Genomic DNA, 16,650 nt, shown 5'->3' on the forward strand with positions numbered 1-16,650 from the left:
GCCGTGAGCAGCTCCTGCTGAGAAAACACATTCCTGAGATTTAAACGCTGTTCCCAAGGCAGTTAGCAACCATTAAACAGGCAGCTGGTATTTGGCTGGAGTCTCAAACTACTCTGAGCTCAATAAAAACAGGTAAGTGTCGGTTTGTAGAAGTTCCCCCAAAACTGAGAAGGCACATTGCCGGCACCGCAACAAGAGAAGGGAAAGTAAATCTTTACTCTTGCTGAGCAAGAGTGTCAGGAAAACCCCCTCCTGACTCCCCTTGGTCATCCCTTGCCCTGGAAGAAAATCAAGCCCAAGTTTATTGTAATAAGTTTGACTGTTCAGGGACCTTCTGCCCTCACTGCCAACACCCTCCAAGGCCACCCCTTCACCCTGTCTTGGGAGTAAGATTACTTCCACCAGAACTCTGGAGACCTCAGGCCACCCTCTGAGGGGAACCCCATTCAGGAATCTTGAAGTGACTCATGACTTCTACTTTGTTCCCCTTTTGTGGGAGAAAGTGTGGAACTTGGCATCAAACAAATGTGGGTCCAAATCCTGGCTCCACTACCTGCTGTCCATGTGACCTGAGACTCGTTTCTTGACCTCTTGGAGAATCTGTCCCTTGTCTTAAAAATGGGAATAGTTGGATCACTTTCAGGACTGTGATTAATATCATATCTGAATGCTTCTGTAAAAGAGGTGCATAGTAGATGCTCAGTGAATATTAAGTTTCCTGCCCTCATGTAGAACCCTGAGGCATGTTATAAGTTCTCATGGGAAGAGCCAAATCCTTCCTGTCGCTCTGACCCCAAGGTGTTGCTGCTAAACTGGTTTCAATTTCCTTCAGTCACCTCACATTTGACACCTACTGAAAGCACTGTTTTCCACTGGGAGAGAGGGAGGCATATCATGATGATGTCAGCAGCTGTCATTTATCGAAGGCCTACCATGTGCCAAGCACTGTGTGGCCCCCTTACAGACATGACCTCTACCTGTGACAACAGTCCCCCAAGTAGGTCTGACCGTCCCCATTTTCCAGCAAAGGGAGCCAGGTTCAGAAAGCTGAAGAAAGCCTAGTGGCCAGGCTGGTGAGGGCTGGAGCCAAGACTCCAGCCTGGCACTGGCTATGGTTCTCAAATCAGATTTCCAAGGCCCAGCCCAGATCAGTGAATCAGAATCTCTGTGAATAGGGCCCTGGATCACCTCCACTGTGATCCTAAGGATGACCAGGTGTAGGAAGCTGGGAGGCCCTCCTGGTGCTGTTGAGAAGGTGGTTGTCTGGAGCTGTCCTTGACCTTGTCCAAAGAGTAATACGTTAAGAGTCTAAGGGAAGTTTTGAAATGTTTCCCCATGAAAATCGTTGAAAAAAGACCAAACTTCCATGTATCTGAGGTTGTACGAAGAAACTATTCTGGTGATTTTATTTCAAATTGCTCAAAAAGAACCTGGTCCCGTGAAGAATTCACTTTGGGTCACATCAGGCATTATGCTCAGCAAGGAACTGGAAGCATTGGGGTAGAGTATCTTCTCTATTTCCCTCTTAAAGACAGTTATATTCTGTGAAGGAGAGCAGGCAAAAACAACTAGGTCTTCTGTGGAAGATAGTGGAAGACCAGGGATTTGGCTCTGTTGGTTGAATTTATGATGTGCTTGAAAACATCTGTGTTCTAAGCAAGTAACATAAATGGCTGCCCTCAGGATATTTAATCTGCTCTCTAGCAAATCAATACCAGCAAAGGCAAACTAGGGGGGGTTCAGAAACCTCAGAATTAGCCAATGGTGTGAGAAAAAGATAATCCAGATCCTCCATAGCCAATGAGTTTAAAGTGGCAAAAATATTGACTATTTCCAAGTAGAAGTTTTATTTTTAATTTAATTAATTGAGGTTCAATTAATACCTTGCAAGTAAAATGTACTGTCAGTTTATTTATATATTTCTCTCCAAGTTAGTAATTATACCCTATTTCATAAAATATACAAGTGATTCTATTAAATGGCTTTTCCCTGTATGAACCTGGGCCTGCGTCTCCCTAAAGAGGCATTACTGCCTGGTAGCATTTACCAGAGGGTATAACAGAAGAGTACTTTAGAGAAATTAGAAACTTCCCTAGGACTTGTTATGAAAGCTCAATTCCTTTAGAGTAATGGAAATGTCATAAATCACACTAGTTTTGCCCAAGGATGGCGTGAAGACTGGCTGAACCCCTGAAGCCGCTGCCAGCTCTTTAGCAATCTGTCTGGCACAGTCTCCAGGTGGCTTTAAAGGCAACCAACTGTTAGCAAACATCAGGGTAAATGAGGGATCCACTTCCTGCCTTGCCGGGCTAATGCCTGCAAGAGCAGACAGGATGGCCGAACTCCAACCCAATCCCAGGGCGCTGTGTGCTGACCTGCTCTCCCACAGGAGGTAATAGCGTCAGGGTGGGGAAATGAGCAGGTGCCAGTGCTGAGCAGTGGGTCCAAACACCCGACGCCACCTCACAGCTGTCTGCATGGCTGGACAGGGCTGTGGTCTGACACTGCCCAGCATGCTGTACAATGTCAAAGAGGAGGTTGGGTGGTTCCCATGAAGAGTGCAGCTCCTTCTATCTCAGATGCTATCCCCCCTTGACCTGCTGTTCTGTGACCAAAGACGCTTCATCCCTAAGCAGAGTTAAGGCTAGAGCTGGGATGCTCTCATAGGCTGAAAAACGACCCCTGAAAACATATCCATGTCCTAATCCCTGGAACCTGTGAATGTTTTCTTATACGGCAAAAAAGGGGGAGTGGGGAGGAAGGCAGGGGGGCTTTGCTGGTGTGATTAAGTTAAGGATCTTTAGATGGGGAGGTTATCCAGGATTGTCTGGGGGCAGGGTTGTGGAGGAGACTAAATGCAATCACATGTATCCTTAAAAGAGGGAAGCAGAGGGAGATTTGACACACACAGAGGAGAAGGCCACATGGAGATGGAGCAGAGGGAGAATTGAAGATGCTGGCCTTGAAGACTGCAGGGGTGGGGCCACAAGCCAAGGAATGCCAGCAGCCACCAGGAAATGGAAGAGACAGGGAGCAGATCCTACCTTAGAGCCTCTGGAGGGAGCTCAGTCCAGTGACACTGATTTCCAACTTTTTCAGCCTCCAGAACTGTGAGAGAATAAATTTCTGTTGTTTTAAGCCACTGAGCACGTGGTAATTTGTTAACATCCCCAGGAAACTAATAGAGATGCACAGGTGTAGAAGTTGGCATACCTGCCATGGGTCCAGCAGACACAAGTGGCTGGTGGCTGTTGTTCCGTCCCAGGACTGCGGTGCCGTTCACTTTGGGGACCATGTTTTGTCTCCTTCTGGCGCAGACCCACGGTTCTCAATACAACGCCAAGGCCCAGTGGGCCCCTTGTCCCCATGCCCTCAACCTAACAAATTCAGACTCGTTTAAAATTACCGAAACAATCTAAATCATCACACGTGGATGAAGAGCACAATTCAGAAGAATCATCTAGATGGTCCTTACCATCTAATTAGTTCCGATACCCCATTTTATAGATGAGGAAACTGGGGTCCAGAGGAGTCAGTCGGCTAGTCATGAACCAAATCTAAACTAGCACATCTAAGACACATTGTCTAAAATAGTGAAAGCCCTGAAAGTACGCCCTATCCCCAGGCCAACACTAACTGAAACAGCAAAAAAAAAAACACGTTCATGAACCATTGCTTCTGGTGTATGGAAAATTAATTTGACAGTTAATCATGTTCAGCCTTGTCTATGTTAATGTTGTTTTGAGCTGTCTTTTAAGTATTTTGTTATTTCATCTTTGGTTTGTTTATTGGCTTATTCCTACATCCAGATTGTACATTCCTCCACAGCAGCTAGCACAGGACTTTGCTCATAGCTAGTGTTCAAGAAATGTTTATTTCTGCCCTGAAGAGCCTACCAGCTGTTTCGTAAGACCCAGTGTAATTCCACTTTCTTACAGGTGAGACCACAAAAGCCTATCAGAGCCCATCAGCTCCCGGGACAACCGCACAGCCAGTCCCCCTGATGCAAGTACTGGGGACCACCGCAGCTGAAGGTACCCACACCACCTTGTCAAAACCACCCCCATCTGCAGGCTCTACCACCAGCAGCCTCAGACCACAGCCCGTGGGCCAAAGAAGCCAGGAGCTGGGTCAGTAGGTAGACTGTGTGTTGCCATGTGCTAGAAGAGTGGAAGACTGGGGTTTTTAGAGTTAGTAGCTCTGTCTGAATGCCTGTGTATGAGCCCATCTCCCACCTTTTAAGCTGAGCGAGGGGAGAGCGCTGGAGACCTGGGCCAGGGGTGTGTGTCATGCCCTCCCAGATTCAAGGGGTAAACCTGAGCCCAGTAATAATTCAGGGCCAAGCTAAAAGCTAAGCAAACTATGTAGAAGGGACTTAATATAGATTTGAAAATAGGACTGCTGTTAATCGTACTTGGGAAGGTAGGATATTACGTGAAACTTTCTCATTGCAAAATCCCCATTTCTCCAAAAGCTCAGTTGAAGGGATAATAGATTTCTATGTAAACACTGTTGGGTTTTGTTTTGTTTTAAGGGACAAACTGAATACTCCTGGAAGTCTTCAAATATTAGAAGCAAACAAAACAAAAAGAATCCCTTTAGGAAAAGCCAGATAGCTCAAGTTTTTATTCCTTTTCTGATTGCTTTTTGTCTGCCCACTTGTATCCATTTCTTAAATCATGTTTTAGGTTTTACCAAAGTCCAGTTTATGGAATTAATCTCAGTATTACATCAAATACGACCTTAGGAGCCCATTTGATAATCCAAACACCCGTTTTACACAGGCTTCTACACCAGGCTTCCTGGGCAATGAGCACCTATCCCAGCTCTAAAGGTCTTCTGGCAAGAGGGCGGGAAATTCCACAGCGGGAGCGTCCCTGTTGTCTCAGCTACTTTTTCCAAATATTTCCCACCTGGTGCCACTTTTTCGTCCTAGGAGGAAGTGCCCAGGACTCGTTCTTTCAGCCTCACCTCCAGCTTCCTAACATCAGTGCCTTGCAGCACAACCCCTTCCCCGCCTTCCATGTCAGAGTCCAGCTCTCTAGTCATCTTTCTATTCAACAAATCCAAACACTTTCAATGTGCTAGACATTCTTCTAAGCACCTGACAAATATTAACCTACTAAATCCTCAGAACAACCTTAGAAAGTAGATACATTACTTCTAGTTTGACTAATTCATCGTGCTGAGGAGGAAACCAAGGAGTAGGTCAGTGAGGCAACTGGTCCCCAGCCACACAGCTGGGAAGCTGCAGAGCCACGATTCACGCCCAGCAGCCTGCTCTCCGTGAATCCCCTTGCAGGAGGCATCCCTGCCATAAACGAACACCCGAGGCACTAACGATGCAGCACAGAATCAGGGGCCTGACCTGCCTTGACATCAGTGGGGTGACAAGATTCGAGGGTCTTAGACACAGCCAGTTCCCGCTGTGATCGGTTAGCACCAGTAACAGAACTCACAGTCTGTTCTCTGCCTGCGCCAGGCACCCTGTATGCATGACTCATGGAAGAAGCTATAATATAAAGTCCCCAAATAAAAATACCATACAAATGATTTCTGAAAGATATTAGACACTCCCCCACCATCTTGGTTCTTTCAAAGACTTTTGAGTAGCTGAGTGAGTGGGTGTCTCCTTAGAGGATGTCAGTTTTTACATAACACATATAATTAAGCCCGGGGCATATTTATTTGGCTACACCAGGAGCTTGGAAATCCTGTTGCAAGTTGGGCCTGTGCTTATGGAAAACCTCAGGCAACTTGAAGCAGTGGCCCCCAGCCTGGCAAAGCTTCCTTATTCCTGGCCTGGGGACAGGAGCTTTGGGCAGCAGCCTCGCAGCCCATCAGTGTTCGCTCTTCATCCTGGTCCAGCACCCACGTCCATGCTGCCCCACAGACTGCTAGACAAATATTCAGGGCAAGCGCTCCGTGCAGCCTGTGCCCTAATTGCTAAGAAAGGAGCCAAAGTCGGGGGCGGGGGGGAGGAAGGAAGAGAAGACTTTTTAAAATGTGTATGGCCTACTCAAAGGATTTTCTGTAGGAATGAAGAAGAGTGAAGATCGGTGTTCGAATGCCTATGTTTTTTTTTAAAATAACAGCCTTATTGAGATACTCTTCACCTACCATACAATTCACCCATTTAAAGTGCACAGTTCAATGGTTTTCAGTATACTCACAGGGTTGTGCGACCATCACCACAGTCAGTTCTAGAACATTTTCATCACCCCAAAAAGAATCCCCACACCCACTGATGGTCACCGTGTCCCCCTAAGCCTTCTCTCCCCCAGCCCTGGATAACCACCAGTCTACTTTCATGAATGCCTGTCCTAGTGCTTGGCTACAGATATTCGCTGTGATATTTTAGCCCAACCATATTAAATAATATTTAATATATAAATAACTACTTTATTTCTTCAAATAGCTGAAAATATTCTGTTAATTATGAGAGCAACTCTTCTGCTGATGGACAAGCAAGTTGTTGTTGATGCATTTATGAAGTGGTTTTTTCCTTTCATATACGTGACTATAGTCAAAAGATTCTAGAAGTGATTGTAGATGGGGCGTGCAAGCAAAACCTGATTCATTTATTCATTCAAAACCATTTCTTGAGTGCCCACTGTGTGTCAGGCACCATTTTAGGGTCTTGGGCTACGTCGGTGAACACATCCCACCAAGATCCCTGCAGCAGGACACCTGAGAAGTGTGAGCTGGAACAGGAGCAGCCTGCATTTGGGGGTCTATGAGTCGTCTTTGCTCTACGATGAGGTAAAGATGCCCTTTCAGACAGCACACAGGAACTTGGAGGGAGTCCAGGAAAGAATAGAAACTTTGTAGCAGGAAAAGCAAGGGGCTCCCCCAGCCCTAGCCCACGAAGAGGAGCCGATGTAGGTGGCAGGACTCCAAGGAAGACGGGGCTGGACACCAAGGCCACTTCATGGCCCCCTAACTGCCCCACGGATGTGCAAACCCAACAAGGCAGAGAGGAGCACGGGACAAGTCAAGGCTGGGGCTCGGGGAGCCAAGAGCCACAGTGACAGAGACCACCCACAGGGCAGAAGCGAGGCTGTTCACGGGAGAGCCTGCCAAGGACTACCTCGGCACCCAGCGGAGCCAGGAGGTCGCAGGGCTGCATCCCGGGACCAGAGGGGGCAGCCTGGAGAATGAGGTCCATAGTTACGCTGAGCAAAGAGTTCTGGAAAAGATGGAGAATGCCTCAGGCCCAGCTGCAGGGCCTGCTGAATCTACCACGGGCTTGGAAGGTGGAATGTGGCTTCACCTGGCATTGTTTTCCTGGTCTGGTTCGTCTCAAGAAGTGCCATGGTTGCCTCCGCTGATCTAACATATCATCAGAATGTCCACCTTGAAGGGTAAACCAGGGAGGGGAGCAGAGCGCTACCTAGTGGCAAGGCATGGTGATGCACCTTTCTACTCCATGCCACCCCCTGACCAAGGGCAGCTAAGGAGGAGGAAGTGGTGAAACCTGGGACAGGAAGGAACCAGCATCTACAACTGCCCATCCCTTCCACGTGCAATTTCCCTTCTCACCAACATGTATCTCATCTCTGAATGTTTATCTTCCTTAAGGTGTCAGGAGAAGGTTTTTCTTAAAATCCAGTCTTACAAAATAGTAAGACAAATATTCCAAAAGAAAAATGGGTGAAGGCCATGACCAGGCAGGCCACGGAAGAACTAACAATGGCCAATAAATACAACAGAAAGCATTCAACTTCACCAGGAGTCAAATAAATGCAAAGTAAACAATAAGATGTCATTTTTCACCAATTAACATTGGAAATTGGTAAAACACAGTTTGGGCCCAAGTATGGAGAAATGACTCAGCATTTGCACTTACAGGAATATATCCTAAGGTAATTATCAGCCAAAGTCAAAAGAAGCCTGGACACAGATGTTGTTCATGATAGAAAAATAGACGGAGACGGTTTAATCGTCCATTGTCAGAACAGTTAAAGAAATTACTATACAGCTATTAAAATATGTGCACTTACTGACAGAAGATTGGTCTGTGACAGGTTGTTAAGTCAAAGAAGCAGGCTACAAAGCAGGATGGGTACCAATCTCATGTTTTATAATTATGTTTTTGCACATGAGAACATGTGCATAGAAAAAGGGATAGAACACTATATACCAAAATTGTAAACCAGCCACTGCTGTATAGAGGGATTGCAGATGATTCCTTACTACCCATAGTTTATATTTTGACAGTCAGCATGTGTTCGCTTTATAATTAGAAAACAGAGCTATTTTGAGTTTGTGTCCAAATAATTGGAATGAAGACAAAGGGAATGAAAAGTTATGGCAGATAGATTTGATTCTAAGAAAAACTGATATTTTCCCATGACCTCTTATCTCTTCCCTTCCATGAAACTTGGTTCTTTCCCTCAGCTGCTTTTTATGTGGTCCCCTTTCCCCAAAAATGGACTTTGCATCTCTCTCTACAGAATCTCCCATCTCCCTCCTCCCTTTTAAAGCCTTGCTTCAGAAAAATTGCCCAGTGAATAATGGATGTGGAAGTGTATTTGATTCTCCCACAGAGTAATTAAGGATAACCCATTGTGTGCCCTTAAAAATGACTGAAAGCTAATGCTATTTGCATCAGTACCATGTTAATGCAGTTTAAGCAAATTGCTAAATGTTAAGTGACATTTCTATTGAAGAATTACTTTAACCACCTCAGGAGTGGCACAGCTGAATTATTGTAAGAATAATGAAGTATAAAGAAATATGGCACTTTAGTAAAAAAGATGCTTACTTTGACAGTTGTGAAGTACAAGGGTTACTGTTACCTGGAATTTTCAGTTAGTGTTTTGAGTTAAATCCTTTTTTTTTTTTTTTTTTCCATTTCAATGCCTCCTCCAGGGCAGGTTCAGACCACCCAAGGACAAACTTTACCTTGGTTCTGACCTTGGTAATGTCTTGCTAGGATGGATCAAGAAAAGAATGAGAACAGTTAGATTAAAATTCATGCTCTGACCAGTCAAATGTTATTACAGATTTCTGGTCCACCACCACCTACACTAACAGCCAAAATAGCCCCTGAACTAATCCAGGTAGGAACCTGAACTAATCCAGGTAAGAACCTGAACTCACCTTTCTAGCTACTGACGAAAGTTAAGCTTGTTTACATGGGGTTTGTCTTTCCAAATCCTCGTCATTGGACTCAGATTTGGACAGAAAGCATTAAACCAGATATGCCAACAAAAGATACTGCTCAAGGGCCCAACTTGTAAGGAAAGTAAGGAAGCCGTTAAATAAGCAAAGCTTTCACAATCGCCATTCCCCAGACGCAATTTTGTGGAGGTTGTGATAGAAATTCCTAAGGATTCAGTAACTAGGCTCTTACAAACCTGAAAAGGGATACTCTCTCGGGTTTATACTTGAGGAACAAGGGTCAAAGAAAGAGAGAAATTTTTATCATTTCCCAGGAAAGGGCAGAGCCAATTTTGCCTGAGTAGTTCTGTGTGGGGAATAGAAATACATTCTCTCTCCAGGAGTTCTCCTATGAATTATGACACTCCCTTGGCTTCCCTTTCTTTACTTCTGTGTGCATCTCTTCAAGGTTTGCCCCAAGAACTGGGAATGCAGAGAGAAGAAACAAGTTCTCTTTTCTGAGACGCTGTTGAGGCCTGCAGAGATGAGAAAGAAAAATCTCACCCGGTTAGATGCTTTCCACAAACTCTGCTTGGGGCCTGGGCCATGAGTTGACAGACTTGAGAGACAATTTCCTTTGTAGCCTCGGGGCACTAGGAACAGAAGAGTCCAGGTCTTTCTCTTGCTGGGGGATACCTGTCTGTCCTCCACAAGTTCAAAGAGTCCTAGAGACTGTAGGTTCTGTTTTGCTTTGATTCCAGATGGGAGTAGGGGCTCCACCAGGTCCCCTGGACAAGGCTAAGAGCTTCTGTGGCGTCACAATTGCACCTCTGGCAACGTACATGCTGCTGTTCAGGACAAAGGGCTTAAGGATCAGATCGCTGGGCAGGCCAAGGACTCCAAGGCCATTTTAGACCCTAACAGGCCCGTGGGACAGTTCAGGCAGCCAAGCCCGGGGCACTGCTGCCTCTAGTGCCCTTGGCCAGGATCTGTGCCTCCTCTGCAACCCCCAAAAGTAGAGCCAACCACAGAAAGCTCGGCTGACTTCCAAGGCACTTTCATCAGGGGGCAAAATAAGAGAAAGCAGACTGCTGGTTGCATGTAAATCAACTGACCCTGTGTAATCCCCCCGGGTATCCAAGGGCAGGATTCTCCGGAGCTGCTTTCCAGAAACCTGGTGAGGCTGCCCGCTGCTTGCCGTCCCTGCTCTGCCGCACTTAACAAACACCTTCTCCCCGCACCTGCTGGCCTCTGCCGCTCACCTCCAGGTCATGCCAAGTTGTTTTAACTCTAGTAAGCATCTCTTTGCTCTGTCCGTTCTCAGTGCGTCGAGAGTACGTCTCTGCCAGTTCAGACACCCAAGGGCTGTCAGGGGTTTGGGTCGGCTGGAGAGGCACCCCCCCGTGCCATCCCAGGACCCGCCTCCGGGACATAGAGCAAAGACCCAGACACACGTCGCCAATCAGACTTGGCTTGGGGGATGATGGCAACAAGGCGCTTACTTGACCTCCAGCTCGTGTTTTTTCCTGCCCAGCAACCCAAGGCTGTTTTGAGCATTTGATCCCACTCCCTTTTTATAACCCTTCATAACCTTCCCCCTGGGTCTGTAGCTCTGAGCCTCCCTTTCTCTCCACGCTCCAGTAACTAATGAAAGCTCTATCTCGTTGACCGCACAGATGCTCCCAGCTCCTTTCTCAGCCTCAAATCCTACCCCTTTCTGCGGCTCCTCCCCTCCACTGTCACCCCTGCAGCTTTGCTTTGAGCGCCTCAGACCCTCCCGCGGACCCCCGCGTGCCCCTGCCTTGGGGCCCCTCCTCCCCCAAGGCACACAGGCCTGGACAGTGGCGAAGCCCCACGCTTGCTCCCGCAGGCGGGCAAGCACCCGCAGGCGGGGTCTTAGCTACCCTTCGACCGGCTCTCACTTCCCACATAATCATGCATTTCAGACAAGTCACCCAATTCCTCAGCTAGAAAATCAGCAGATCGTAGAATTGGAAAGAATTGTATAAAGTGCCTCTGATCTAACTTCCCACCAAACCAATGCATTCCTTATGGCATGACAGAGACCTTTGCCCTGTGTAGGATAACTTCCCAGTCCCATTGTTAGGCATACGATCTAGAACTTAAGCCCGCTGCTCCTAATTTTTCTAAACTAGTACTTCTCAAAGTGTGGTCCGGGGACCTGCTTTCAGGCCTTCTGTGAGGCCCTCACTTCTCTGCGTACATAACTGTGTGAGGCCAGATTTTCTTCATACCCTTCAACAAAAACGAGATTTCACCACAGATTGACTGAAGGAACTGACATCAGATTCTAGCTGCCTTCTATTACGTCAGACACTGAAGAAATGTGCCACTCTTCTCATTGAAGGCTTTTGTCTCAGAAAACACTTATTTTTCATAAAAAATGTTAGAATAGATAGGTCTATTGTTATTTTTAAGTGAATAAATAGTGAAGTAGATGGATAGTTAATACTCTGTTTCAGATGAGAGGATGCACAGTTTTAATTTCTAACATGAGAAAAATCAGTAGACGTAGCCAATACAAACAGAGGCTCTTTGGGGGTCTTCAATATTTTTTTTTTTTAATAGCTAATTTTATTTATTTATTTATTTATTTATTTATTTATTTATTTATTTATTTATGGCTGTGTTGGGTCTTTGTTTCTGTGCGAGGGCTTTCTCTAGTTGTGGCAAGTGGGGGCCACTCTTCATCGCGATGCGCGGGCCTCTCACTATCGTGGCCTCTCTTGTTGCGGAGCACAGGCTCCAGACGTGCAGGCTCAGCAACTGTGGCTCACGGGCCTAGTCGCTCCGCGGCATGTGGGATCTTCCCAGACCAGGGCTTGAACCCAAGTCCCCTGCGTTGGCAGGCAGATTCTCAACCACTGCGCCACCAGGGAAGCCCTTCAATATTTTTAAGAGCATAAATTAGCGAGCCTTTCAGATATATGAAAGTAGCCTTCATGTCCTCCGTTATGTCTCATCTTTTCTGGGATAAATTCCTCTCATCCCTCCAGCAGGTCCTTATGTGACTCGGCATCACACCCTCGAGCTAAACCACAGTCCGTCAGTGAGTGAGAGCAGGGCACTCAGAGCAGGACACGATGCCTCAAGGGCTGTGCCCGGGAATTGCCTCTCGCCCTAAACACGCCGGTTCCATGAAAACATCCCAAGTTCCCTGTGGGGGGGAGGTTCTCTCTCATCATCAGTTCATCTCCTACTGAACTGGCAATCACACAAGTTCCCAGGGTTTTTTCTCAGGTATTTCTACAGAAGCAGGTCACCCGAATCCTGTAGTCTTCCTGAATCTTAATTCTGTCATTGAATATATTAACAATCCTTCCAACTTCTCTGTCATCCACCGAATTGATTAACATGCCACCTGTCTCCTTTCCAGTCACTGATAAAATTACATCACATGGGACGGAATCTCATGAGCCCCATTAAATACCCCATCTGTGTTTAGGGCAAACCATTAACAGACCCAGACAGCTATGTATGGACCTAATGATGTTGTCGTCAGCCTCAATATTTCATCCTCTCTTCCACGGGACACCGAACTTATGACCCCGAGTGATTCCTGCTTCCTCCTCCCACTATGCTTTCTGCCCACAGGTGTAACTGGACACGTCCCCAATTTAAGCCACCGCTTCCACTGCAGGGGTACTGTTCTTTAATTTTAAAAAAAATGTACTGAGCGTACTATATGTCAGACACTGTGCTGTTAGAACTACAAAGATGACTCAGATATTTTCAGAATCTAGAATTCTGGGGCCTCCTCCAGCCCCCATAGGCAGACCCCCGCCCCTCCTACCGGGACCCTCTGACACAGGACTGGAGTGACTGAAGCTAAACAACTCGGGGACTTTTCCTTGGAACCATCCTGTTGCTGCCTGGCTTCACAGTACCATGAGCTCTGTTTGATCAGATAAGCTTCACTGGCCTGGAAACCTAACGGTGGAGTTGATGTTGTTTCCATGAGAAGAGGCTGCCAAACAAATATTCCACACGGAGCTTTGGAGGGAACCCACCTGTAAACCCGGGACTGCTGACGCATCGCCGGCGTGACGGCCCCTGCCCAGGACCTCTGACTGTCCTCGGCCTTCTCTGACAGCCCTTGTGCGTCGGGCTGCAGGCACGAGGCTCCTCTGGCACAGCTGCAGCTGCTCTCCGAGTGCCCCCATCTCACTGCAGCCAGAGAAAGTTCTCCAAGAGAAGTGTGCAGCCCTCGGGGCACGAAGCCAGGCCCCGGAAGGGGGGTGTGCAGAGTCCCCTGCCTCCAGAGGCTGCTGCCTCTCAGATGACCACCTCCTCCTAAAAACTGCAACGGGAGTCACCGGCGAGAAGCCGGGGGGCTAAAGGGTCACCTGTGCTTCTGCCCCATAAAATTTGAGAGCCCTAAGGGCCTCCCTTAGGGGGCTCCCGCTTGGGTCCCGGGCTGGTGACTTCCAGATGTGCAGAGAACAGAAGGAGCTGTAACCAGTGCAAAGGTCGTCACGGATCTTAAAACAGGAATGTTCTGGGCCCTCACGCTTCGTGTGCGTTACAGGTGTAGTTCCAGGCGTAGCTTTTCCGTGGCCTCACCCAGTACCCTGAGATGCGGAAGCGACCATGACGCCTCCCGTGTGATACACAGGTGGTGATTACATGCAGGTGGAGCCTGCCTGCCTGGGCTTAACGTTCTGTTCTGCCACTCCCTGTGCGTCGGTTTCCTCACCTGTAAAGTGGGATCATAGCTGTACCTGACCCACAGGGTTATTGTGACTTAATGTTCAGAAGGAGCTTGGTCAGTGCATGTTCAAAATCAATACCTCTCGTAGACGCTGACTGTATCTCTAAGGTGACCGAGCCAGGATTATCACAAAAATAATTAGCTGTTTTTTTACGAGCACATTTTACACTTTTCAGAGTGATTTTATATACATTTACCTTCATGTGAGGCAGGGCAGGAGAAGTCCCTACGAGCTCGGCTTTACGCAGGAGAAAACTGGAGATCAGAGAAGGTAGGCGAGCCCCCCAGATCCCCAGCTAGTGTTTTGGTAGACTCAGGATGGGTCATCTGACTTCTGTTCTCCCCACACCACGCCCTCAGACCTCAACACCAGAGCACAAATGTTCTCACAAATCTACTTCTCATTACTACCAAATCCCAAAATACCAAGTCTGAGCTGTCCAAATATTTTTTCAGCCTTTGGCTTTTGGATGAAAGCGATTTGGTTCAAACTTGTCCCAAACAAATGAAAGTGGCATGGACAGAAGGACAGGCCTCCAGGACAGGAGTAAGAGGCTTGAAAATCCCTCATGTCAGAGAACTGTTTATCTCCTGCCAAAGTAATAGAGCCTCCAGCATTCTAATCCTTCCTCACACCCAAGGGTGCTGAAAGCCTTGGGCAAAAACTGAGACGTCACCAGCACCTTTTTTTAAGGAAAAGGGCAAAGCGCATATTTTTACCAGTAGGTGGCGATAGAGTAATGAGGCTAAAGAAGCTGAATGTTTAAACATATACATCATAAATATTTTGAACTTGGAGATCATCCCACCCAAACTGCTAATGTTACTCAAAAAGGAATTGAGGTTCATCGAGGGCATGTGACTTGCTCAAGGTCCTACACCTGGTTAATGGCTGAGCCAAATTAAACTCAGTTCTCACCATTAACCCAGAACCTGCAAGAACACAAGACTATCTTTCAAAATAGCCTGGCATCTTTTAATCATGCAAAAGAAAATACCACTTCATTTGAGTGTGTTAATAATTGCAGTGTGCTGGAAAGCTGATGGCCTTTAAGAAATGAAACAGTTGGTTATGCTCTTGAGAGCTAAAGGCAAGGGGAGAGGGGAGGGAATGAGAGAGGGGGAGAAACAGCCATCAGGGTGTCCTTACAAGGCTTCCTAATATGTTTGTGCTGCCTCTGAGCCCCTCCCAGCCATAATTCTCCAAAAGAGATCAGGGACTATTGGGTAAGAATCTCCCCTTTCCGACCACCGCTGCCACTTCATCAGCACTGGTTTGTGGTGAAGGGCATTAAACAGATGGGATGCCAGGTGCCACTTTGCTCTATTCTGCTTGAGGCACACCATGAGAAGCAGAGCCTCGGGAAATGAGTGGACTGCCTGCTCCCTGAAGGGACCAGATTTGTTCTGTGTGGTTCTAAGGAAAGAAACACAAACAGATGGGTAAGGCAAATGTACCCAGAATGATGCTGGGCATATTTTGGGTGCTTATTGAGTGTGACGGGTAGATGGGTGGATGGAAGGATGGATGGGTGGATAAAGATTTCATATTGATACAATGAAAAGTTTTCTCAAAGTCTCAATAGTCCAAGAAGAAATGCACTACTTTGGTTGCAAATGTAATGAGTTCCCTGTCTCTGGAGGTATCCAAGCACCAGCCAGCCACTCGCTTAGGCAGAGACGTTATTGAAGCAGGTTAGGAGGTTGGTTCAAATTGAATGAGCTTTTAGGTCCCCTTGAATTCCAGGATTCCTATTATTCCATGACTCTTGGTGCACAGGGAAAGGAAGAAAAGAGTAAAGATGTTTTCGTCTTTGGCTTTAAGAGCTTTAAATGAGAAAATCCCAGATTTCAGGTTGCTTCATCCCAAAGTCTGGTCTCATGCTTTTTTACTGAACTTTCTGCCACAGTTAGAAAACATTATCATCCTGGCAGTTCACTTGAGAGCTTCTGCTGGTTTCATCTAAGTAATGAGTTTGTTTCTTTTTAATTTTGAAAATCAGGGGAACCTGAATTGTGGAAACCTGGATCGGTGCTTCTAGATGCAGGTAATTATACAGCCCATCCTCCTGGCCGTGACTAGATCAAGATTCGTACAGCAGGTGGCACAGAGACTAAGCTCGGCTAGAGAAGGCTTTCCAACAGTGTCACCTCCGACATTAGGATCTGGTGACCATGCGAAGGGCCCACTGAAACTCCTACAGGGAGGCCTGGGTAAGGGGCAAGACTGGATCACTAAGGGGGAAGGAAATGTGAAGACAAAAAAGCAGAAGGGAGTGAGTTCCAGGCCCCCAAAATGGGTTAGACCCTCACTCCGTCTGGGAGCACACTTTGACTTCCTTCTGTTTCTTCTTCCTTCTTTGCAAATGGGATTCAGGTTTTCCCTTCACATGAATGAATGTTGTTCCCTGTTTACTGCGTTAAGTGTTTGAAACTCCAACAGCAAATGCAGCCTTCTGACTCTTGGTTCAAGGGCAGATTTTGCTGGTGGGTGGGTGGGGGGGAGACAGAGGAGAGGACTCGGGCCTCTGGACATGTATTTCTTCCCCTCCCGGAGCTCCTGGCTGAGAAATGTCATTCGTGAATTTTTTTAATGATGTGAGGAAGTGGGATGAGCAAGCTGACCTTTAATGGGAAGATGAAATCATGTGCTTTGCAAACTGGAAAAACTAACAAGCCAGGAGAAAGCTCACCACAGCCAGGAGCGAGCAGAGCCCTTAGCACCTCCCTCCACTGGGGAAGACTCTCAGTGGCGCTACCCAGCATCCCAGAAATGGGGAGACTCACTTCTGGTTGGTGCTGCAAGTTTCACT

The 16,650-nt window shown here is 47.0% G+C and overlaps 1 protein-coding gene across 1 annotated transcript in view; it reads left to right on the forward strand.

The window, feature by feature from the left end:
• The window catches only part of VIT (vitrin), a 135,135-nt gene that overhangs the window by 88,361 nt on the left and 30,124 nt on the right, over positions 1-16,650 (forward strand). The window contains 3 exon segments of the mRNA XM_061210879.1: positions 3,939-4,130; positions 9,009-9,065; positions 15,841-15,885. Coding sequence (XP_061066862.1) covers positions 3,939-4,130; positions 9,009-9,065; positions 15,841-15,885 — 294 coding nt within the window.

The sequence above is a fragment of the Eubalaena glacialis genome, chromosome 14, assembly GCF_028564815.1.
Source record: "Eubalaena glacialis isolate mEubGla1 chromosome 14, mEubGla1.1.hap2.+ XY, whole genome shotgun sequence".
Lineage (NCBI taxonomy): Eukaryota > Metazoa > Chordata > Mammalia > Artiodactyla > Balaenidae > Eubalaena > Eubalaena glacialis.